The sequence below is a fragment of the Camarhynchus parvulus genome, chromosome 2 (genome assembly GCF_901933205.1).
Source record: "Camarhynchus parvulus chromosome 2, STF_HiC, whole genome shotgun sequence".
In the NCBI taxonomy this organism is placed as follows: domain Eukaryota; kingdom Metazoa; phylum Chordata; class Aves; order Passeriformes; family Thraupidae; genus Camarhynchus; species Camarhynchus parvulus.
The window spans coordinates 137,691,242-137,709,492 of NC_044572.1; the positions used below are offsets into that span (position 1 = coordinate 137,691,242).

At 43.0% G+C, this 18,251-nt stretch overlaps 1 protein-coding gene across 1 annotated transcript in view; it reads right to left on the bottom strand.

The window, feature by feature from the left end:
* Positions 1 to 463: 463 nt before the first annotated feature.
* Positions 464 to 18,251, bottom strand: part of EXT1 (exostosin glycosyltransferase 1) — a 181,625-nt gene continuing 163,837 nt past the window's right edge. Inside the window, exons 6-11 of the mRNA XM_030969124.1 lie at positions 17,270 to 17,388; positions 16,453 to 16,548; positions 13,406 to 13,495; positions 9,581 to 9,741; positions 8,426 to 8,597; positions 464 to 5,945 (exon numbers count right to left, since the gene is read on the bottom strand). Of these exons, the coding sequence (XP_030824984.1) occupies positions 5,760 to 5,945; positions 8,426 to 8,597; positions 9,581 to 9,741; positions 13,406 to 13,495; positions 16,453 to 16,548; positions 17,270 to 17,388 (824 nt within the window). The 3' untranslated portion in view covers positions 464 to 5,759. The remainder of the gene's footprint in view (positions 5,946 to 8,425; positions 8,598 to 9,580; positions 9,742 to 13,405; positions 13,496 to 16,452; positions 16,549 to 17,269; positions 17,389 to 18,251) is intronic.

Genomic DNA, 18,251 nt, shown 5'->3' on the forward strand with positions numbered 1-18,251 from the left:
AACAATAAATATGGGTCATAAATCAATACATCCTCAGCCTGCAGGCATCAGTCTTCAAAGGCCTCCAAGCTGGTGCAGCGATTATTCTTGCACATACACATTACAGTGACTCCATTCCTACCAATGACTGTGTCACAATGCAGGGACACTGTCCTGCTTTACACAAGTGACACAGACCAAAAGCTCTGCCCTCAGGTAGGACAGCAAATTCCTGTCAGTGCTGCTGGATTAGGACACTGTGTACATATGCTACACCACGTTTGTCAGTGCACAAGAGACACAGGATATGCACAGAGCCAATGCTCAGTCAGGCTGAGAAGAGAGCAGATAAAGAGCCTTTCATTTAACTGCCCCAGATTGAGATACGTGGCAACTGTGCTTCCAAATTTGCATTCTCAAGAACCAAAGCAAGATTTGTTATTCTACCTTAAAAACAAGAACACACTGCAACAGAAATGTACGTCCTTTATTAACAACTTTTCAAAATAAATCTGAAGAAAAAAAGTCTTTGGTGACACTATCTATAAAACCAACCTATCTTAGATGGTAAACCTATGATGGTATACAGGTTAATGAAGTAAACCAAATTATATGGCTTTTAAATTTCTCATTCTCTCTTTTTCTCTCATTCACACATTTGCTTTAGGTTTAATTGCACCATGTTGTCAATAGTCAAACAAAGACGGAGAAACACTTTAAAAAAGATGTGGCAGCACTATGAAAACATTGGTAATGCATTAGAAAATTTTTCTCAAAAATGTACATTTTATACAAAATAAGATTGTATTTTTGTTTGCTTTTTTGCTTTACATTTGCCAACCTAAGAATTCCCAGTTCAGGTTTCCATTCTCATAATCCAAACACTATACATATTTTCTCTCAAAATAAATATACAGAATTATGTACAAGGTCGCAAGGCCCATTGGATCATCACTAACCCACTGTGAAATAATCACTAAAAACATTGTGAAAGAATGGGAGGGAGCATCTGAAAGCATCTGATGAGTCCCATACCCCCCCAGCCCCCCAGTTTAACCCTTGCCTAATTTAACTCCCTCTAATTTAATTCCAACTCAAAAAAATGTGTGTGAAGACAGTTAAAATAGTGGTATAAAGGCCAGCTTGACTTAGTTTTAAACAAGGGTGAGATGTAAAAATTTTGGAAGATGCAATTTTATTTCCAGCAGACACCAGCTACGACCCTGTGTGGGGCAGGTCCCTCCTTGGAAGACCACAGGTGCATCCTGTGAAATCCCACTAAAGCCCAGGGAAATGGCTCTGTCAGGCTGATGCCCTTGAAGGCCACATTTCCAGAAGAGACATCAGAGCCCACCCGGGAATGGAAAAAAAAAGAAAAAAAGAGCAGACAACCAAACCACCCTCTGCAGTAGGAGGATGTTTAAGTGGAGGAATTAAATTGTTGTCGATGGATAACAGATGTTATGGTATTCCTTTAGTTTCAGTAGGGGAGTGCAAAAGAGGAGGACACAACATTGGACACTGGGCATGTAAAGATTTTTTAAAAATCTGAGTCTACATCTAGCTCTTTCTTTCATTGCTTCAAATGATGACTTCCATTCTCCAAACGACATCTTTTGGTAAATGAGCTATTTTAAAAGGCGCTCATTGGCGAAAAATTAATTTCTTTGCCAAAATTGGCTCTAAAAGAAAAATTGCAACCTGAAATTGATCAAATCCACAATGTTTTCCAATGGAAAAGATCAAAGTGCTCAATAGCCATGCATTAGCACACCAGTGTGTTCACTGAATTATTACAAAGCTTAAACATTCACATCTAGAAAAAGGTATGGTAATCATTAGAGATTCTCACAAAATAGAAAGAGGGCAAATAAAGTCTTGTGCAGGCCCAAGGGACTGCAAGGAGTGCCAGGCACTTTCTATCTTGGAAGTTTGCCCCTATTTTTGTGTCACATTTTTCTCATGAAACCTTTCTCCAGCAATAGATCTCATTCAATTATAACTGGGAAGGGTTTCTTTTTTTTTCACCTTTAATAAATTCAATTAAAAATTCATCAGTTCTCCCAAACTCTAATCCCTACTTCTATTCTGTTTTAATGGCATGGATCTATTCACATTCATCCACCCATCTCACCCCTGATTAAATTAAGGTCAGTAACCTTTACAAAAGGCCACATGCGTAACACTCAGTCAAGTCATCAGGCATTCAAGTACCTGTAAAGTAAAGGCTAACATAGCCTGCTGTTAATGAAAAATAATAATAAAAAAAACCTACAAAAGGAATAACAAGGAATGAACCTTGTTTCAGCACCATCTGAATTGGGAAAGGAGAAAAAAAAGAATAGAGAACCATTAACTTGCACCTAGGACACGACGAAAGAGTGATTTCATTCACTAAGGAAACAACAGAGCTCTGTCCAACACAGGTGGACGTGGGAGGCTTTGCCTGCTGTCCTCAGGAGCGGTGGCCAGCGGTGGCCACAGTGAGTGTAACACACAGAGTCTCTGAGCTGGGTCTGTGTCCAGCTCTTCCCCTGCATCCCGGGGCTGTGGACACGGAGAGCGACGGCCGTGAGGGACATTCCTTCCCAGCACGACAGCTACACCCGGGCAACACACGGCAAAGAGAAATGCTCCTACCTATCCACATCCCTCTGGAGCTAAGCCTTCCATTGTCACTTGTTTAATTAGCAATCAGCAAACACAAGGGGCCTCGAATCACACTGAGAGTGAACTTTAGCACAGTCTCTTTCAGCCACCCCAAAAAGTGACGATAACAGAATGTCAAACAGCTTAAAACCTTGGCCTGACTTGCTGCACTCCAAAAATAGTTAGTTACTCTCTTTCTAACTGAAACTCCAACCCACATGCCCCCAAATGGCATTTACTAAAACCCAAGCAGAACTGTAATTTTGTTTTACTACAGGTCCCTCTTGCTGGCTACAGACCAGTCAGTGACTGCTTCCCAGAGGTGCAGATGCTCTTTGGACATGGGTGCTCACTCACCTGCACATGGCACATGAGCAAAAACGTGAGCTCTGCAAGCCTCATCCAGTGTTTGGCAGATTCTCCAAAAAGGGAGTCTAAGGAGAAGGTCTATTCCAGTCCTTGAATGAGCTACCTGATCTCCAAGTCATGGGAGCCACTGAGCCTTTCACTCTGGAAAATAAAATCACTGGATTTCGCCTTCCCATGAAGATCACCAAGCACAAACCTGAGAGCACAGGCAAGTTTCAGATTCTTACAAGATGTGGGCAGCTGAATTAGCAGCTCACCCAAACACAGACTGAAATATATCCTTCTCTCCCTGGCCTTGCCTACCTACTGCTGCCTCTTTACATTTCTCTCCACATGCTGATTTAACTCTCTAAATTGGTATTAGAAAAAGTCAACAAATCACTGGACAGTTTTCCATGAGTTTAGAGAGCTGAATGGGCTCACAGAAGCATCTGGTGGCCACCGCCATGGCAGAAGGTGTCAGGTGAGACTGCATGGTCAGGGAGTGGGAGAGCAACAGGAATTGAGGGAAAAGTGGCACCTCTTCCTTTCAGCAGCTTAAGTCACTAGCTGCAGTCTCACATGTTTTGGCAGATTCCTTTAAAGATTTGGTTCAGATTTACAAGGGTATGTAGTAATAGGTCAAGGGTTAATGGTTTTAAACTGAAAGAAGGCAGATTCAGATCAGGTATTAGGAAGAAATTCTTGACTGTGAGGGTGGTGAGGCACTGGAACAGGTTGCACAGAACACACTGGAGGGGTCCAAAGCCAGGCTGGATGAGGCTCTGAGCAAGCTGGTCTAGTGGAAGATGTCCCTGCCCATGGCAGGGGGATTTGAACCAGATAATTTTCAAGATCCTTTCCAACACAAACCATTCTATGACTCTAAAACAAAATGCCAGGAACCTGATGGTCCTGTCCTAACTTGATGCACTCTGTTCAAATGCCGCAATACATATGCAAAGCAAAGCACCCTCTGCAAGTCTTCACGTCAGGTTGCATTCAACATTTAGCAACATGTACTTTTCACTTTGACAGCAACTTTCTTTTTAGCAATAATAATCTTACCAGGAAGAGAAATTATTTGAGCTTCACAGCATTCTCTCTACAATCAGTAACTATTACTTTTACAAAGAGGAAATTGAGGCATGCCCTGTTATGTGAGTTGCTTAAAGCTGCATATTAAATAGGTGCTTGAACCTGAAGGAAAGAGGTGGTCATTCTGGTCCAGTTACTCTTCATCCCTACTAGATGGGACTGGTAGTGACTGAAGAGTTGCTACTCTTCATCCCTGCTACCAGACTGCCTGCTTACAAAGAAGTGAGGTATAGAAAGGCTTGCTGGTCTTCTGGGCATCGGCACTAAACCCTCTTGGTGTGACTTAACAGAGCTCCTCTTGGGGTGGGGAAAATTACAGAGCACCCCGAAATGTGAGGGTTTGAAACATCTTTAAAGTGCTTATTTTCTTAGCAAACTGGAATGGCATTTTCCTGACCCAAATCACTGCTTCTGTTTTCATTCTTCAATGTAAAGAAACACATAAATAAGCAAAGGACTACAAAAAAAATAAACAACTGGAATATTTAAATTTAAAAACACTTATATTTGAAATGCTAAAACCATTTTGGAGCATGAGCAGCACTCATTTTTCAGAAGCAGGTTTTTTGTATGAGTTACCCTGCCCCAAGCATGCCTGGGAACACCACTGGTGCCAGGACCCAGTGTCTGACTATATGCTTTACTTCAGGTGTCAGACCTCCATGAGGGAATGTTTCTACATATTTGCACTTCCAAAAAAAGAAACAAAAAAAAGAAAAAAGAGAAGCCCATGCTTTGATTTCAAATAAGCCAATTAGAAGCCAAATTCCTGCACTGCAAGCACCAAAGTGCTTTCTTGCTTTCCATCACCACTCCTTTTACCCTCAGAACAAATCTACTTCTGGATGTTTAGCTGCCAAGAGGCACCACCGCCCGCAGCAGGGACTTGCACAGGCTCTGGGTGTCCCCCAGGACCACCATGCCCCAGGGTGCTGTGCCATCCATAGGCAGGGACACTCAGATGTGCCTGATGCTGTGCCATCCATGGGCAGGGACACTCAGATGTGCCTCCCTGAGCACAACACATGGCCCTGCAGCCCTGCTGTGCACATGTGTCCCTGTGCTCCATGTCATGCTCCTCCACAATAATGCTCCTCTCTCCCTTCAAGGCAAGGCTGATTGCCTTTAAAACAGAGGTCCCCAACCAGAAGGATCTGCCCTCTCATTTGGCTCCTTGGAGATTCTCCAGTTTTCCACCTGTCCAAAGGATTTCAGCCACACAGGGGCTGCTACTGGATTGGGGAAAACAGTAAAAAAATAGTTGGTAGTAAAGAAGAAATATTAATACTTCAGTTCTGTCCTGTTTGTGCTCAGTTTGTTTCTGAACCTGCTGCATTTTCCCCCAGTGAGATTCCAGCGTTTAACTGCGCAGGGAAAAAGGAATGAAAATTGCATTGACAATCAAATGCATAAAAGAAAGAAATGGCAGCTCTGAAATATTCACAACCAACACAATTTTGATTAAAGAAAGAACTCTGTTTTTAATAGGTTTTTTTTTTGATCATTAAAAAAGTTTAAACCTGCATAGCAATCATTTCAAAAATAATTATTTAATGTTCCATAATGAAACTGTACACGACCTAGTCCCAGCGACAGCAGCGTGCCGGCAGTTTGGTGTGGAGCCGCGGCCGGCGGGGTCGGGCGCTCGCTGCCGGCGGCACAGTCCGGCTCCCTCAGCAGCAGCCTCAGAGTCGCTCAATGTCTCGGTACTTCTTCCTCAGGATGGAGACCTGGTCTTTAAAGAGGACAGGATCGAGCCTCATCTGCGAGTGGATCAGCGGCATATAGCCAAACCAGCTGGCAAAAGTGTTCATGCAGCTCTGCCGCTGGGCAAAGTGGTCGGGGTCGGCCCAGCGCGAGGCCCGGGACGTCTGTGAGGAGAGGAGAGCAGAGATCAGAGTCACCCTTGGCACACAGGATGGTGGGAATGTTGGGAATGGTGGGAATGGAGGGAATGGTGGGAGCTGGGCCAGGCGTTCACCATGGTGCCCAGCCGCACTGGGGCTTGGGGACACACGGCTCTGTGGCAGCTGGAACCTGCCTGGGGGGCTCAAAGAGGGGAAGAACACCCTGCCCACAGCAGATCCAGCAGTGGTGAGCTGGACGCCCCTGACTTCCCAAAGAGAGCAGAGGACAGGGCAGCATAGAAACATGAGTTCGAGCATGAGCCAGCCTGTGGAACACAACAGCCACAAGCAGCACTCCCAAATCTTGCCAGCACTCTATTTCACCTTATCCCCCACTCTTCTTTCCTTCAAACCCTCCAGCTATTTCAGAGATACAACAAGTTCTTAAAAACCACCAGGAAAAAACAGAAGGCCATTGCTTTCCATCAGAGGTGGACACCCAAGGCCAGGCCAGTTGCTGCCCATGGTCTTCAGCCATAGAAAGAAAAATTATTCAGGGTCAAACCTGAGCTTTTGCAGTTCAGATCTGCAGGAATTTATACACAAGTAATTTCAACTTAAATGTCCTCATGTGCTTGGCATTACTCTTGTGTGTAGCAAGGTGCTTCCAGGAATCCCTCTGGCCAAGTCCAGTGCATCAGCACTGTCTCACAGACTCAAAAAATGAACTGGACTCCCACACTACTTCATATTTAACTCTGACCCAAGGAAAACACCATGGTCTTTGACTGCATACATGCAGTAAAGTAATCCCTGTGGATGTCCATTGAAACTCAGCAGCTCTGGAAAAAAAAGGCCCTAGCAACTTTAAAGCTGCTATTATTTATTGTCTGTACCTAAAGAACATTTATAAACATAATAAAACTATTATTTAAGATAAAGTATGAATGTTGAGAACCTCGGGGTTTTTTGCGCCACTTCCCATGCATCTCTCTATAGCACTTATGTTTCCACTATACTTTAAAAACAAATATAAAGTGATAAAGTCAAAGGATGTAAATTAAAACATGAAGAAACACATAAAGTCAGGGACTTGCCAAATGACTGTGATAAGGCCTGTCCAGTTCAGCTCAAGTGGTAGGTTATAATGTGCATTGATTGCAGCCTCCTGATTATACAGAGCCACTAAAGAGCAAGTAAAAGCTTGTTGCTAGAGGATTATAGCAGGCATTTTGGCCATTAACACTGAATTTCCATATGACTATTCATCTCTGTCACAACACTGAGGTTATGTTAATTTTTTATTTGTCTTTCAAGGAATTATGAACATGGTCCATTACATTTCCCAAAGCTGCAGGAACAACTTGTCTTTAGGAGAGAGTTATAGTTCATGGCTGACTCGAGTCACCCGTGCTGTAAGATGAAAAATGAATGCTCCAGCTTTGCCAAACAGCCAAAGCACAGCCCTGTGGAGAGGTGAAGCTGAAGCTGGAAGCAATAGGTACTTTCTGGATGGCACCTTCTTGTTCACAGAAGGTCTCCTGGGCATCCAGATGAGTCAGAACTGCTGAATGCTACCAATGCTACCTCAGGTGCCAGCATAGTGACACAGAGATAATGCAGTTTACAAACTGGCATGGCAACTCCCCAGTCAAAGATCTGAGTAATGCTACCAGGAGAAAATGGGAGGGGAAAATCCAGGGTCCCGTTTCACCTGCCCCCCAGTAATGGTGGCGCTGTTTGCACTGAGATCACTGACACTGTGGCAGCACAGAGGGGAGGCTGCTCAGGACTTGCAGGCTGTGCAGGACTTGCTATTCCCCTCATTGCCCTCTCACACAGGGTAGGAGGACAAGTGTCCCCACACTACCATGTATCCCTGTTGCTAGAGGTACTTCTGCAACGACAGAAGGCTTATCCAGTATCTGGATGAGGACCTAAAACAAGCACTTCATGGCTGCTAATGAGTGATGGCATGACTGTGGGATAAAATGCTCCCTGTGGGGAAAAAACACTTGCATATCACAAATTATCTCTGTTGTGACAGTTCAATGTCAGTGCTTGAATCACACTATATAATTTAAAATAGCACAGGGACAGCCTGGTACATTATATTAATTAATAATAATAAAAAATAGAAAATCTTTCTAGAATTTACTTGTGCTTCTAGCATTCCATGACTAGGTCTTGGGTCTAGAATACTTAGAAAATTAGGGTTTAACTGGAATTCAGTCACCATAGTCATCAGTTTCAGGAGTTTGGGATCACCATGAATAACATCATGTCATAAAACTATGAAGGGAAGCAGCATTCACAGTAGATGTTTGCCAGTTTTCTTTTTTCTTCATTATAATAAGCATATCTAAAGCCTATTCACAGGTTTGCTAAACTAGAAACTGCAAAAATATTTGACAGAATTGTACCACTCTGTAAGCCTAACCTAGAAGTGAACCTGTTACATTACCAATACATCCCAACTGCTGAAACATGCTGTGATTACATACCTGTCCCATCATGGTCTCCTTATACTGTTTTTTCTGTGTTACTTTGATTGGAGGCAATTTTGTCACAGCTGACACCAAAAAATTCATTAGAATGTCCTCACAATTGGCCAGTTGGTCCACCATATTCTTTAGGCTGGCAGGCAGGTAATGAGTGTACAGGTAGTGATAATATCTGAAAACCAACAGCAGTGTTATTAATACAAGTCACTGGGCTTTCAGGTATCCAGGACATTTCTACGTCAGTTGAAACCCAAGTTTTGTACTCATCTCCCCATATAGCACTTCCTTTCTTTGGTCTCACCCTCCAACAAGAAGGGAAAACAAATCAGTTTCTCATCAAGACAGTAAACAGTGCTAAAGGAGAAAGAGAACATGTACCTTTTTTGCAACCGTGTTGAAAGAAACAATGTGGGCCTAAGTATCAAGATAATGGACAAGGAGGAAGGAGAGCCCCACTGTGCTACAATGTGATAGACAACACTGATGAATTCATCCTCCCTCTTTTCTTTCCAAACTGTTCAGCTGGAAAGAACTCGCATTAAAATTGCCCTTCTACTGTTCTCATTGTTGAAATTATTCTCCTTTGGGTCTGTATCATCCCCTGTGGCCTGTCTTCTCCTTTGTGGAGGTGTGGATTAAGATTCCAGAATTTTCTTTTTCTTTAAATGTAGAGAGGGCCTTGGTCTGCTGAAGTTCTAACAGCATAGGTTTCCTCCAACATGCTGCAATATGCTGAACTGTCACGTGCCCATTGTACTACATTTCTAGAGTAGCCAGAAGACTTTGCAGTCTGTAGCTGTCAGCCAACACATACCCAGAGCTGGTCTGGAAGTAACCTCCTTTCTGCTATGCTACAGGCCATTCAGCCAAGCAGCTTAATGAATTCGGGAACTCTTTGAAGTATGTAATTCCTGATGTTAAAAAGAGCAGTCCAACTGCCTCAAAACACAAGTGACTTCAAAGAGACCCAACAAGTGCAGTAATGATTACCAGATCCCCAGAGCTCAACCAAGAACTTAAATTATTACCCCATAAAAAGTAGACCCACTTACTATCTTTTTTCCCCCTCCCCAGAAGAATGTTCTTCACACCCCACCCCCTCTTTACTATTTTGTTTCATACAGAAGAAGGATAGCAGATGCTCTGGATTCTTACTTGTGGTAAATAGCAGCTCCTGTCAATACCATGGAATAGTCATTAGTCCATTTGGAGGTATACCCCCACCTTTCCTTAGTGTTGTCCCAGAAGTGACTGCGTGCAGGATAGCCTACAATCCTCTCTGGAAAGCTCTGCCAAACTGTAAAGGCAAAATCCACCTGTGGACAAAGGTACAGGCCAAATGAATACTGAAACTGTTTCAACAAATGTCAACAAAACAAAATACTACCTTGCCACTAATTCGCAGTTCAAAATCTTGGAACTGTTGCAAAACAGTAATTCTGTGTATTCATCAGTAAATTAAACTGACTGCTTGACATTTTGCCCTATAATTATGCACATTTTAATGGTTCCTGTTAAAGGGAGTCTAGAGCATCACAGCATTACATTAACATTTTCAAGCTTGCCCTTTACATATCAAACCTTTTCAAGTTTCAGAAAGAATGGGTGTAGGGGCATGTATTTATACCTCGATGCAACACCAAGGGGCAATGGCCACGTGGTAAACTGAAATTTTTGCACATCTTTGTGCATTGAACCTACTGTTTCAATCGCTGTTAACACAGAGTTTCGAAAATCAGGAGTCAAGTACTTTAAATGGTAAAGGTGGCTTAGTGAAAATAAAACAGACAATCAGTATGGAGTCCTTTTATATTTTCCAAGTGTTTTGAGCGTTCTGAAGACCATGTCAGTCATACTTTCAAGACTGTCAACATGACCAAAAAGGTTCAAGATATAGCTTAAAAAAGAGGAAGACAAAATTCCCATTTAGTTAGATCGTATAGGGAGCCTAAACTTTATGAAAAATGCTTTATATTGTATGAGACACAAGACTATGTCAAATGCTCAAGTGCTGCCAATGGCCATTGTTTTATTTTATTGTCTTGCTGTAACTATTCTAATAACTCAAATCTCTGAGAATTGAGAAGTGACAGGACATTGCTACCCCATGATCCTACCAAACAAAATCTAGTGATATTAGGAAAGGGATGATCAGGGTAGTTTGCAAAAGGATCATCAGCATGATATTTGGTCAAAATATATATGGAAAGATTTTATCAATGGTTGGCAGTCCCTACCCTTCAACTTAGATTTTGGAGCTCAAGCTAGACTGAAATCTTTTAAGAGTTATACACAATTCTTATTGTCCTATTCAAACCCCAAAAAAGAGGGCTTTGTTTCTGCACTGCTCCCCTCAGTACCAGAGGGACCTAAAACTTCCCTCAAAAATGTTTGAAAAGCCTTCCAAGAATGCCGTCAAAGTTAAGGGTGTAGAGGTTAGGTAAAGAATAGCTGCTCTGAGAACAGTCCCATTTTGTGTTGATTACTGTCAGACTTCTCACATTTACAGTGTTTTTATGAAACAGAAGAGTCGCACATGGGCTGAAATACAAAGTTAGGGCCTGGTTATTTTCTTTAAAGTTGTTTCAAGGAATCTGAGGCCAACCAGAAAGACAATGTGCACAAAGCAGTTACCGTTGTGATAGTTCTGATCTCATCTAAATCAATACCACATGAAAGAACTGAAGGGTTTTTTCCCTATAAAGGCCTTTCCCATAAAACGTGACATGTGTTTTCTTTAGAGAAGTCTGAGAATCTCAAACTTAAATAAATAATAAAATTGCTGCACCCAGTGCCCTCTCTTGTGCTTTCAAGTATCTGCCCTTGCACTAGGGAGATGCAGTAAAGCAACCATCCTAAGAGAAAACTTCCTTCATTAGAAAAGCCCCTCGGGTCTCATCCTAAGTGATTTCCAGCAGCACTGCCACTCTTGGCTGATCACCAGGAAAACCCAACCAAGCTGGCAGTCTCTTAAACCTCTGGATCATGACCCACGCAGATTCCTAATGACTTCCCATGCACACACCCTCTGTGCCTGTGGAACAGCTCCTCTCACAGAACAATTACCCCCCGTTCTGTTGAGAATGGAAAACCTTTACACACCAGGGTCAGACATTCTAGAAGATGTGCCTGGTGACTGCTGCTCTCAATGGGAATGTGATTGTCTTTGGCCATGTTTCTAAACTGCCTTTTCTGGGCCTTGTAGCTGTGCCATCACAACCCTCTATGAGTAGCTAGTTTCAAAGGATATGTCACATCACACTGGTATAAGCTGTACTGTGGGGGAAGTGAAGCAATAGAGAGTTCTCTCTTCATGGAGAGCCACCAAGCAGAGCTGCTGGTGTGGCACCCTGGCAGAGACAGGCTGGAGCTGCAAGGTGGGCTCTAGCAAGAGCTGGCCAGCTGGTTCTGTCTGCAGCACGGGGACAAGGGGGCTTGTAGAGCAAATACACAGAATCAGCTGTAAGTTGCTCACAGGAGCAACAAAGAAAACAAAGCAAAGTAACAAAGCCACAAAGAAAAGTGTAGGCTGTATCACACAACAGCAAGTATTTGTGCTTCAAAATGTTTAGGGTAAAACATGGCCAAGTCAAATGAGAAACACTATTTATTTAATACTTCAGATGTGTTCCAGAAGCCTGTATGACTCTGAAGTTTGTAGGATGACTAAATACCAGTTAAAACAAAACAAAGACTCAAATCCTCGGGGAATCCACAGGCTGGATTGCTGTAAATACCCCATCAGTGCAATGAAGTCCTTTAGAGGTATTACCATGATCCCCAGGGCAGCTGAGATGGGACCCTTCATCCTGAGCAATAACCTGCTTAGGAAGTCCAGCCCAAGAAGAAATGTCTTTTATTGCTTTGGGGTTTCTTTGGCCTATGCAGGGCTTTGCACACAAGTGCTTTGGCAGCAGCCATATTATTCCTCATCTAGCAGAAACTACCAAGGTGTAACATTGGCATCAAACAGGTTCAATGTCAACTATTTCTTTCATTTTTGAAGCAAAAGAGGGCTACCAAGGCTGTTTCTTGAGCAGTCTAACCACAGCACAAAATCTGTACAGGGGAGAAGAGCAGTTGCAATCTCATCCATTTAGAACAAAGTGACATCTTAGGGTATATAGCAGTGACTGAAGACTAATGTTACACATTTCTTCACTGACATATAAGTACTGGCAGCATCAGTGAAAGATCCTCATCACTGACAGAAATGCATTTTTATGTAGGTGAAGTGGGGAGAGCAGAATGACCATGGACATGGAGGAAAAAAGGGAAAACAAAAGAAAATCGAGTTTTTCAAGCTATTCCCTGGCCATCATTAATAATGTATTTCCCAAATATTGCACTCTATATAAACTGTCATCGGTTTCCCTTGTGGTTCTCAGGAAGAGGTTCTAGAAATCAATACTCATCCCAGTTGTAAAAATTGGTTTTCTACAGTATTTTTCTTTTCTTAGTGCTATCTTGCTCTTGGCACAGACACTCGAGCACCTAAACTAGCAAAGATCTCCAATTTTATGGGCTGACACAATGGAGAAAGAACATTCCTCAGTGAAATCTGCACTAGGGTGGCAATGATGTCTTTTGGAGTGATAGCGGTCCCTCTCTGCTGACAAGCCTTCCCCCTCTACCTACACCCTCTACTGATACCGTGGGGGGAGAAGCCACCCCAATCAGAAAAGTGAGAGCAGAATATTAAAGCTGACTGCTCTTGGCTGCCTACACCCGCCTGCAGCTATGTTACTAAAATAATAAAGAACGGAAGCACCATATGCTGATGATGAGCCAATTAACCAGGGCGAAAGCTCCTCTGATGGCAGGCAGTGGCAGGGCTGCTGAAACAAGTGCAACACCTTAAATCTGAGGAGTGCAGCAGGAAATCTTGTAACATTTGCTCACTGGCAAAGGCAAGAGAAGAGCGGATCTGCTGTGCTCAGGCTGAGCCCAGGAGCCAGGCAGACTCCCAGAGACCCTTACCTCAGTGGTTGAAAGCACGGTGTCCTCATCCAGGCTCAGCACTGCGTCTGTCACGATGTTGTCGTAGGGTAGGAAGCGACTGCTCATAACCTGTGGGTATTCAAGGCAGGAAGGGGAGGAAATAAAAATCTTGAAGGACTCATTTCCAAGGCAAATACTTAATTTTATTCCTCACTCTTAATTCCTCTTGTCTGAGGTAGGTGGCATATTTCTGTCTGATGGAAAGGACCCTTCAGCTCAAAAGTCAAGGAGTGTCATTTTTGTCACCCCAGCAGTCAGCCAATACCTTCTATCTGAGGAGTAATTTCTGAATAGACCTCCCTCTTTGCAGCAGGCTGCTTTCCTTTAGTGACAAACTGCGCTGGTCTGTGTTGATAATTAATGTGCCTACAGCTTCTTTGTGGAGGATATTTTCCCTGGTGGTTAGGACTGTCCCTCTGCTCTCCTACAGGGTGTGAGGATCAGAGGTAATGAACGCCGAGAAGGACTTTGCAGCCTTCATAAGCTTACACAGCTGGGAAACCAAACAGCCCAGGCTGTGTGTGAAGGATGTAATACTACCAGGATGGTGCAACATTCTCAATCAGAAAAGGAGAACACACGAAAGAACTCGAGCTTTTAAAGCTCAAATCAAGCTTTATCTGCATGAAGAATTATATAGGTATTGTAGCATTTTGAGAAGTCAAGTTCTTAAATGACCTTCCAGTACCTGAAAGGAGCCTGAAAGAAAGATGGAGAAGGATGTTTTATAAGAGCATGTAGAGACAGCACAAGGGGGAATGGATTCAAATGGACAGAGAAGAGGTTTAGATTAGGTATTAGGAAAAAATTCTTTACTGTGAGTGTGGTGAGGCACTGTAACAGGCTGCCCAGAGAAACTGTGGATGCCCCATCCCTGGGAGTGTTCAAGGCCAGGCTGCACAGGACTCTGAGCAACCTGGTCTAGTGGGAGGTTTCTTGGTCCATGGCAGAGGGGTTGGCACTGGATAGTCTTTAAGGCCCTTCCAACTCACACCATTCTATATATAAAAAACCTATATACAGAATAAACTTTTTAAAGATATAGCAGGACACTCCTCAAAGTAATAGGAAATAGATGGGAAAGTGGATCAAAAAGATAACAGCAAGAAATGGAAATCCATATGGTTTCTTTATCAGACTAAGTAGCACCTTTTGAGAAGAATAACTCATGAAGAATAACAAAGACACAACACAGTTTGTTTCCCTCACTTACTAGGACAAACAGCCTGGTTCGTTACTAGACTTCTTTACCAATTTACTATGCCAAGAGAACACTTCAAAGATCAAGCCCAGTAAGAGGAACGCACTGTATGGAAAAAGGGACATGGAGGAGTTTTACACAACCCTCCTAACTGACATGGTCAGTTCTACATCCCCTGCAACCTGTTTGGGAACAGGTCTTTGGAATCTATGCCTTGATTCGGAGAAAGATCTGTCTCCATAATCAAGATGTTCACAATGTCTGTCTGGAGAGCATCCCTTCATCACTGTGATGGCCTCGGTCCAGGGATGCAGGGCTCTGATGAAGAGGTGATCTGCCTGGGGCTGAGGGTTTTGCTCTGCTTACACTAAGATGAAGCAGAGCAAGCAGGGAGCAGGAGACCCATGTTCTCATCCCTAATCTTTTACAGACTGTGCAAAAATTTTAAGTAGTACAACAGTCAGGACTTGCCATGTATTTTTTTAATAGCTAAAGTACCCTTTTGTAAAATGGGTGTTATAATATTTGATTTCAAGGGAAGAGTGAAGGTTTGGTAAAGGCAGACCACCATGATCAGCTGCATGGAGTACTGGTGCCTGCCAGCAGGCCTTGGCCAAATTTGGAGATGAAAAGCAGTTTCTTTGTGCAACTTTTGAACTGTGTTGCTCTGGCTCTGCAAACTTGGTCCAAAAAACCAGCTTTGCACATAAGAAGCCATTTGGCATATGCTGGGGTATTAGAGGGAAGAGACTGTCCACTATAAACACACCTTTATGTACTCAGGAGACTCATTTGTAATCTAAACAGTGCTGGGGCCAATTTCTACAAACATTATAGTACTGGTCAGAGATTTCTCCTCTATCTCACCTCTGCTAGTTTTACAAAAAGAAAATAAAAACACCCAGAACATTCAAAAGGCTCAGAAATCTCTACAACCTTTGTTGGCCCTGCAGCAATTCTGATACTGTTTATGTGGCTAGCTAAGGCCAGAGCCTTTAGCTGCCAACCTTGCAGGGTCTTGTTAACGTGATAAGGAGAAAAGACCAAAGACAAAATTACAAATTAAAAATAGGATTGTACAGGCAAAGCAACTAAAAGTTCTCTTTGCCAACACAGAGCTCTGGAGCCAGCTGACAGAGACGGCAGAGAGGTCCAGCTCAAATCTGTTTCAAATTCTAGAAGCAAGAAGTCTTGCTCCTCTCAGGCCTGCATTTGGAAAGGACTCATCCACTTAAGTGAGTCTTTTCTCATCTGATGGCATCTATTTTCACTTTGTGAAAGTACAAACAAGATGTGTGTTGCACAGCAAGAGAGGACATGGTGATTTTGTTCCCACACAAGTGTTCCAAGCCCCCTTTTTTTTTTGATGGCAGCAGTACTTCTCAAGTACCATAAAAGAAGATACTTTTCAAAGGCAATTTCTCATTTTTAACTCTGCTTTTGAGTCCATAGCTGACCCCCGAGTCTTGCATGTGACTTAGACTCAAGGAGTGCAGCTGCATCACTACTTTCATGCACCTGCAGAGAGATGGAATCTCCAACGATGGGGTCAGCACTCTCTGCTGCTGGGGTCACATTTCAAAACTGAGTCCCACCTGTGAATCTCAGATTCAAGGCATTAATTGTCATGCTGATGATTTCTGAGTGCACAGGGCCCATGCATGAAACACGAATCTGCAACTAAGCTGGTACAAAAGGCCAAGGAATAGAAGGGAGCTGTCATTTTGTTGGGAACTACAAAGCTTTCACCAAAGCCGCTGGAAAAATCAATTCCCGTCCCATCAGAGAATGCAGGCAACCTTTTACCATGCTCTTCTCCACCTACCTTGCTTTCTCCTTCAATGACTATGACAGGCACAGAAGTGGCAGGCCAGCGGTGTTTGGCTGGGAGGGGTTTATCACAATTCCATAAAACAATAATCTGAAAGAGAATATTGGACCATGATCAAAGACCTTTGCGGTAATGCAGCCCATATTCTAAGGTCTCAGATTTCCAGACAGATGTATTAAATTCAAGTTAGGAATTTCAAAATCCAAAGCAATAAAACAAATCTGCATAAAAATAACACTTCCTACATTGATTTCACCCAAGCCAACTACTTACAATATATATCCTCTCAGGTAAATACAGGTTGGACAGGAACTGGGGAAGTCTCTGTCTCAGCCACATGATACAGATGTGACTGATTTACTGTGGCTCTCATTAAAGGCAAAACTGCTTGTGACACTCCGCTGCAAGAGAGTGCTCCCACTGAACTCCACAGAGTTTTATTTAGAGAAGCCAAAAAGCTGGCACTGATGAGATTAAAAGTCACAGCAGAAGGAAGGAAGATCATGTAACAGCTCTTGAGGCATAGGCATCCTTATACAGTTTGCAGCACACACAATGCTGGTCTTTAAAGTGCACTCCTTACTTTACCTGTCTCCTGTAACAATGGGTTTAATTACTATCTCTATTCAACTCCCATTATACTCAGAATTTTTATTTCCCATGCATGTAGGTCATAGACCATAGAAATCTCAGAGGAAAGAAACATCAGAATTGAAACAGAGGGCTGAAACAGGGCTGAGTCATGAGGCTCCACATTCCTGGCAGAGTGGTTTGTCTCTGCTGTGACTGACAGCCAAACAGTGCTGCTTACCTGCGCACAGTACTGGGACTTGGCTACAGCAACCAGGAGTTTCAGCACAGGCTGAGATTGGGAAACCAGGGGAGTTACTGCGTGGATAACGGCAGTGAATGTGGAAAGAGGCTTCAGACCTGAAGTGAAGAGAGATGTGTTCAGTAAAGACAAAATCGCCCCAGTTATTACAGATTAAAGGACTTCGGGGATGGAAAAAACAATCTGCACTTAATGCAAACCTTGCCAGGTTTTTTTAGGTCATCTCCCTTCCTCTCAGATACCAGATGCTTCAGAGGAGATCACACTTCCCTTTAACTCCCACTCTGTGCCTTTAACTTCCACTCTGAAATACCGGACTCCAAAACAATTATTTCCTTTTCTTACTCACTGTTTCCACAGATGTTCTGTTATCTCTTTTTTTCATCCAGTTTGTCCCACAATATTGACATCTAGTTTGTTCAGCCAAATGTCTTTCTCGACAGGCTCTGTTTTGCTGCCTGGCCCTGGATGCTTGATGTTTTTTTACAGATTATCTCCACAAATTCCAGAAGCTTATTCATTTTCCTCAGTTCCATTACAGCCTCTGTCAGATTTTTGCTCTTTCTGGGTTGATTCCTATCCACATGAATCTTCAATTACATCCTGAGCTGATAATTCTGCTTGCATCCTTGCCTTCCATTTTTAAATTTTTGTCTTGCTATGATTTCCTTTTTCGTCTGGAATAACACATCCTACTGGTGCCTACCCTTCCTTACTGCTCTCAACCTCATCTAAATTCATCAGTGTGGGGGTCATAGTCGTTTTTCATCAGAATTAGCACAGAAACCTTCTTCTCCCTTTTTTAACACAGTAACTGTCAATTTTTAGCAGGTGAGCAGCACAGATCCACACAAGTGGGATGGCAGAGGCTGAGCCAAAAGTAGCAGCAGTCTGGTAAGCAGGATCCCTTCAGCCTGGAGGCACATTCACCTGCAGAATTCATTGTTCAAGCTCTGCTTCA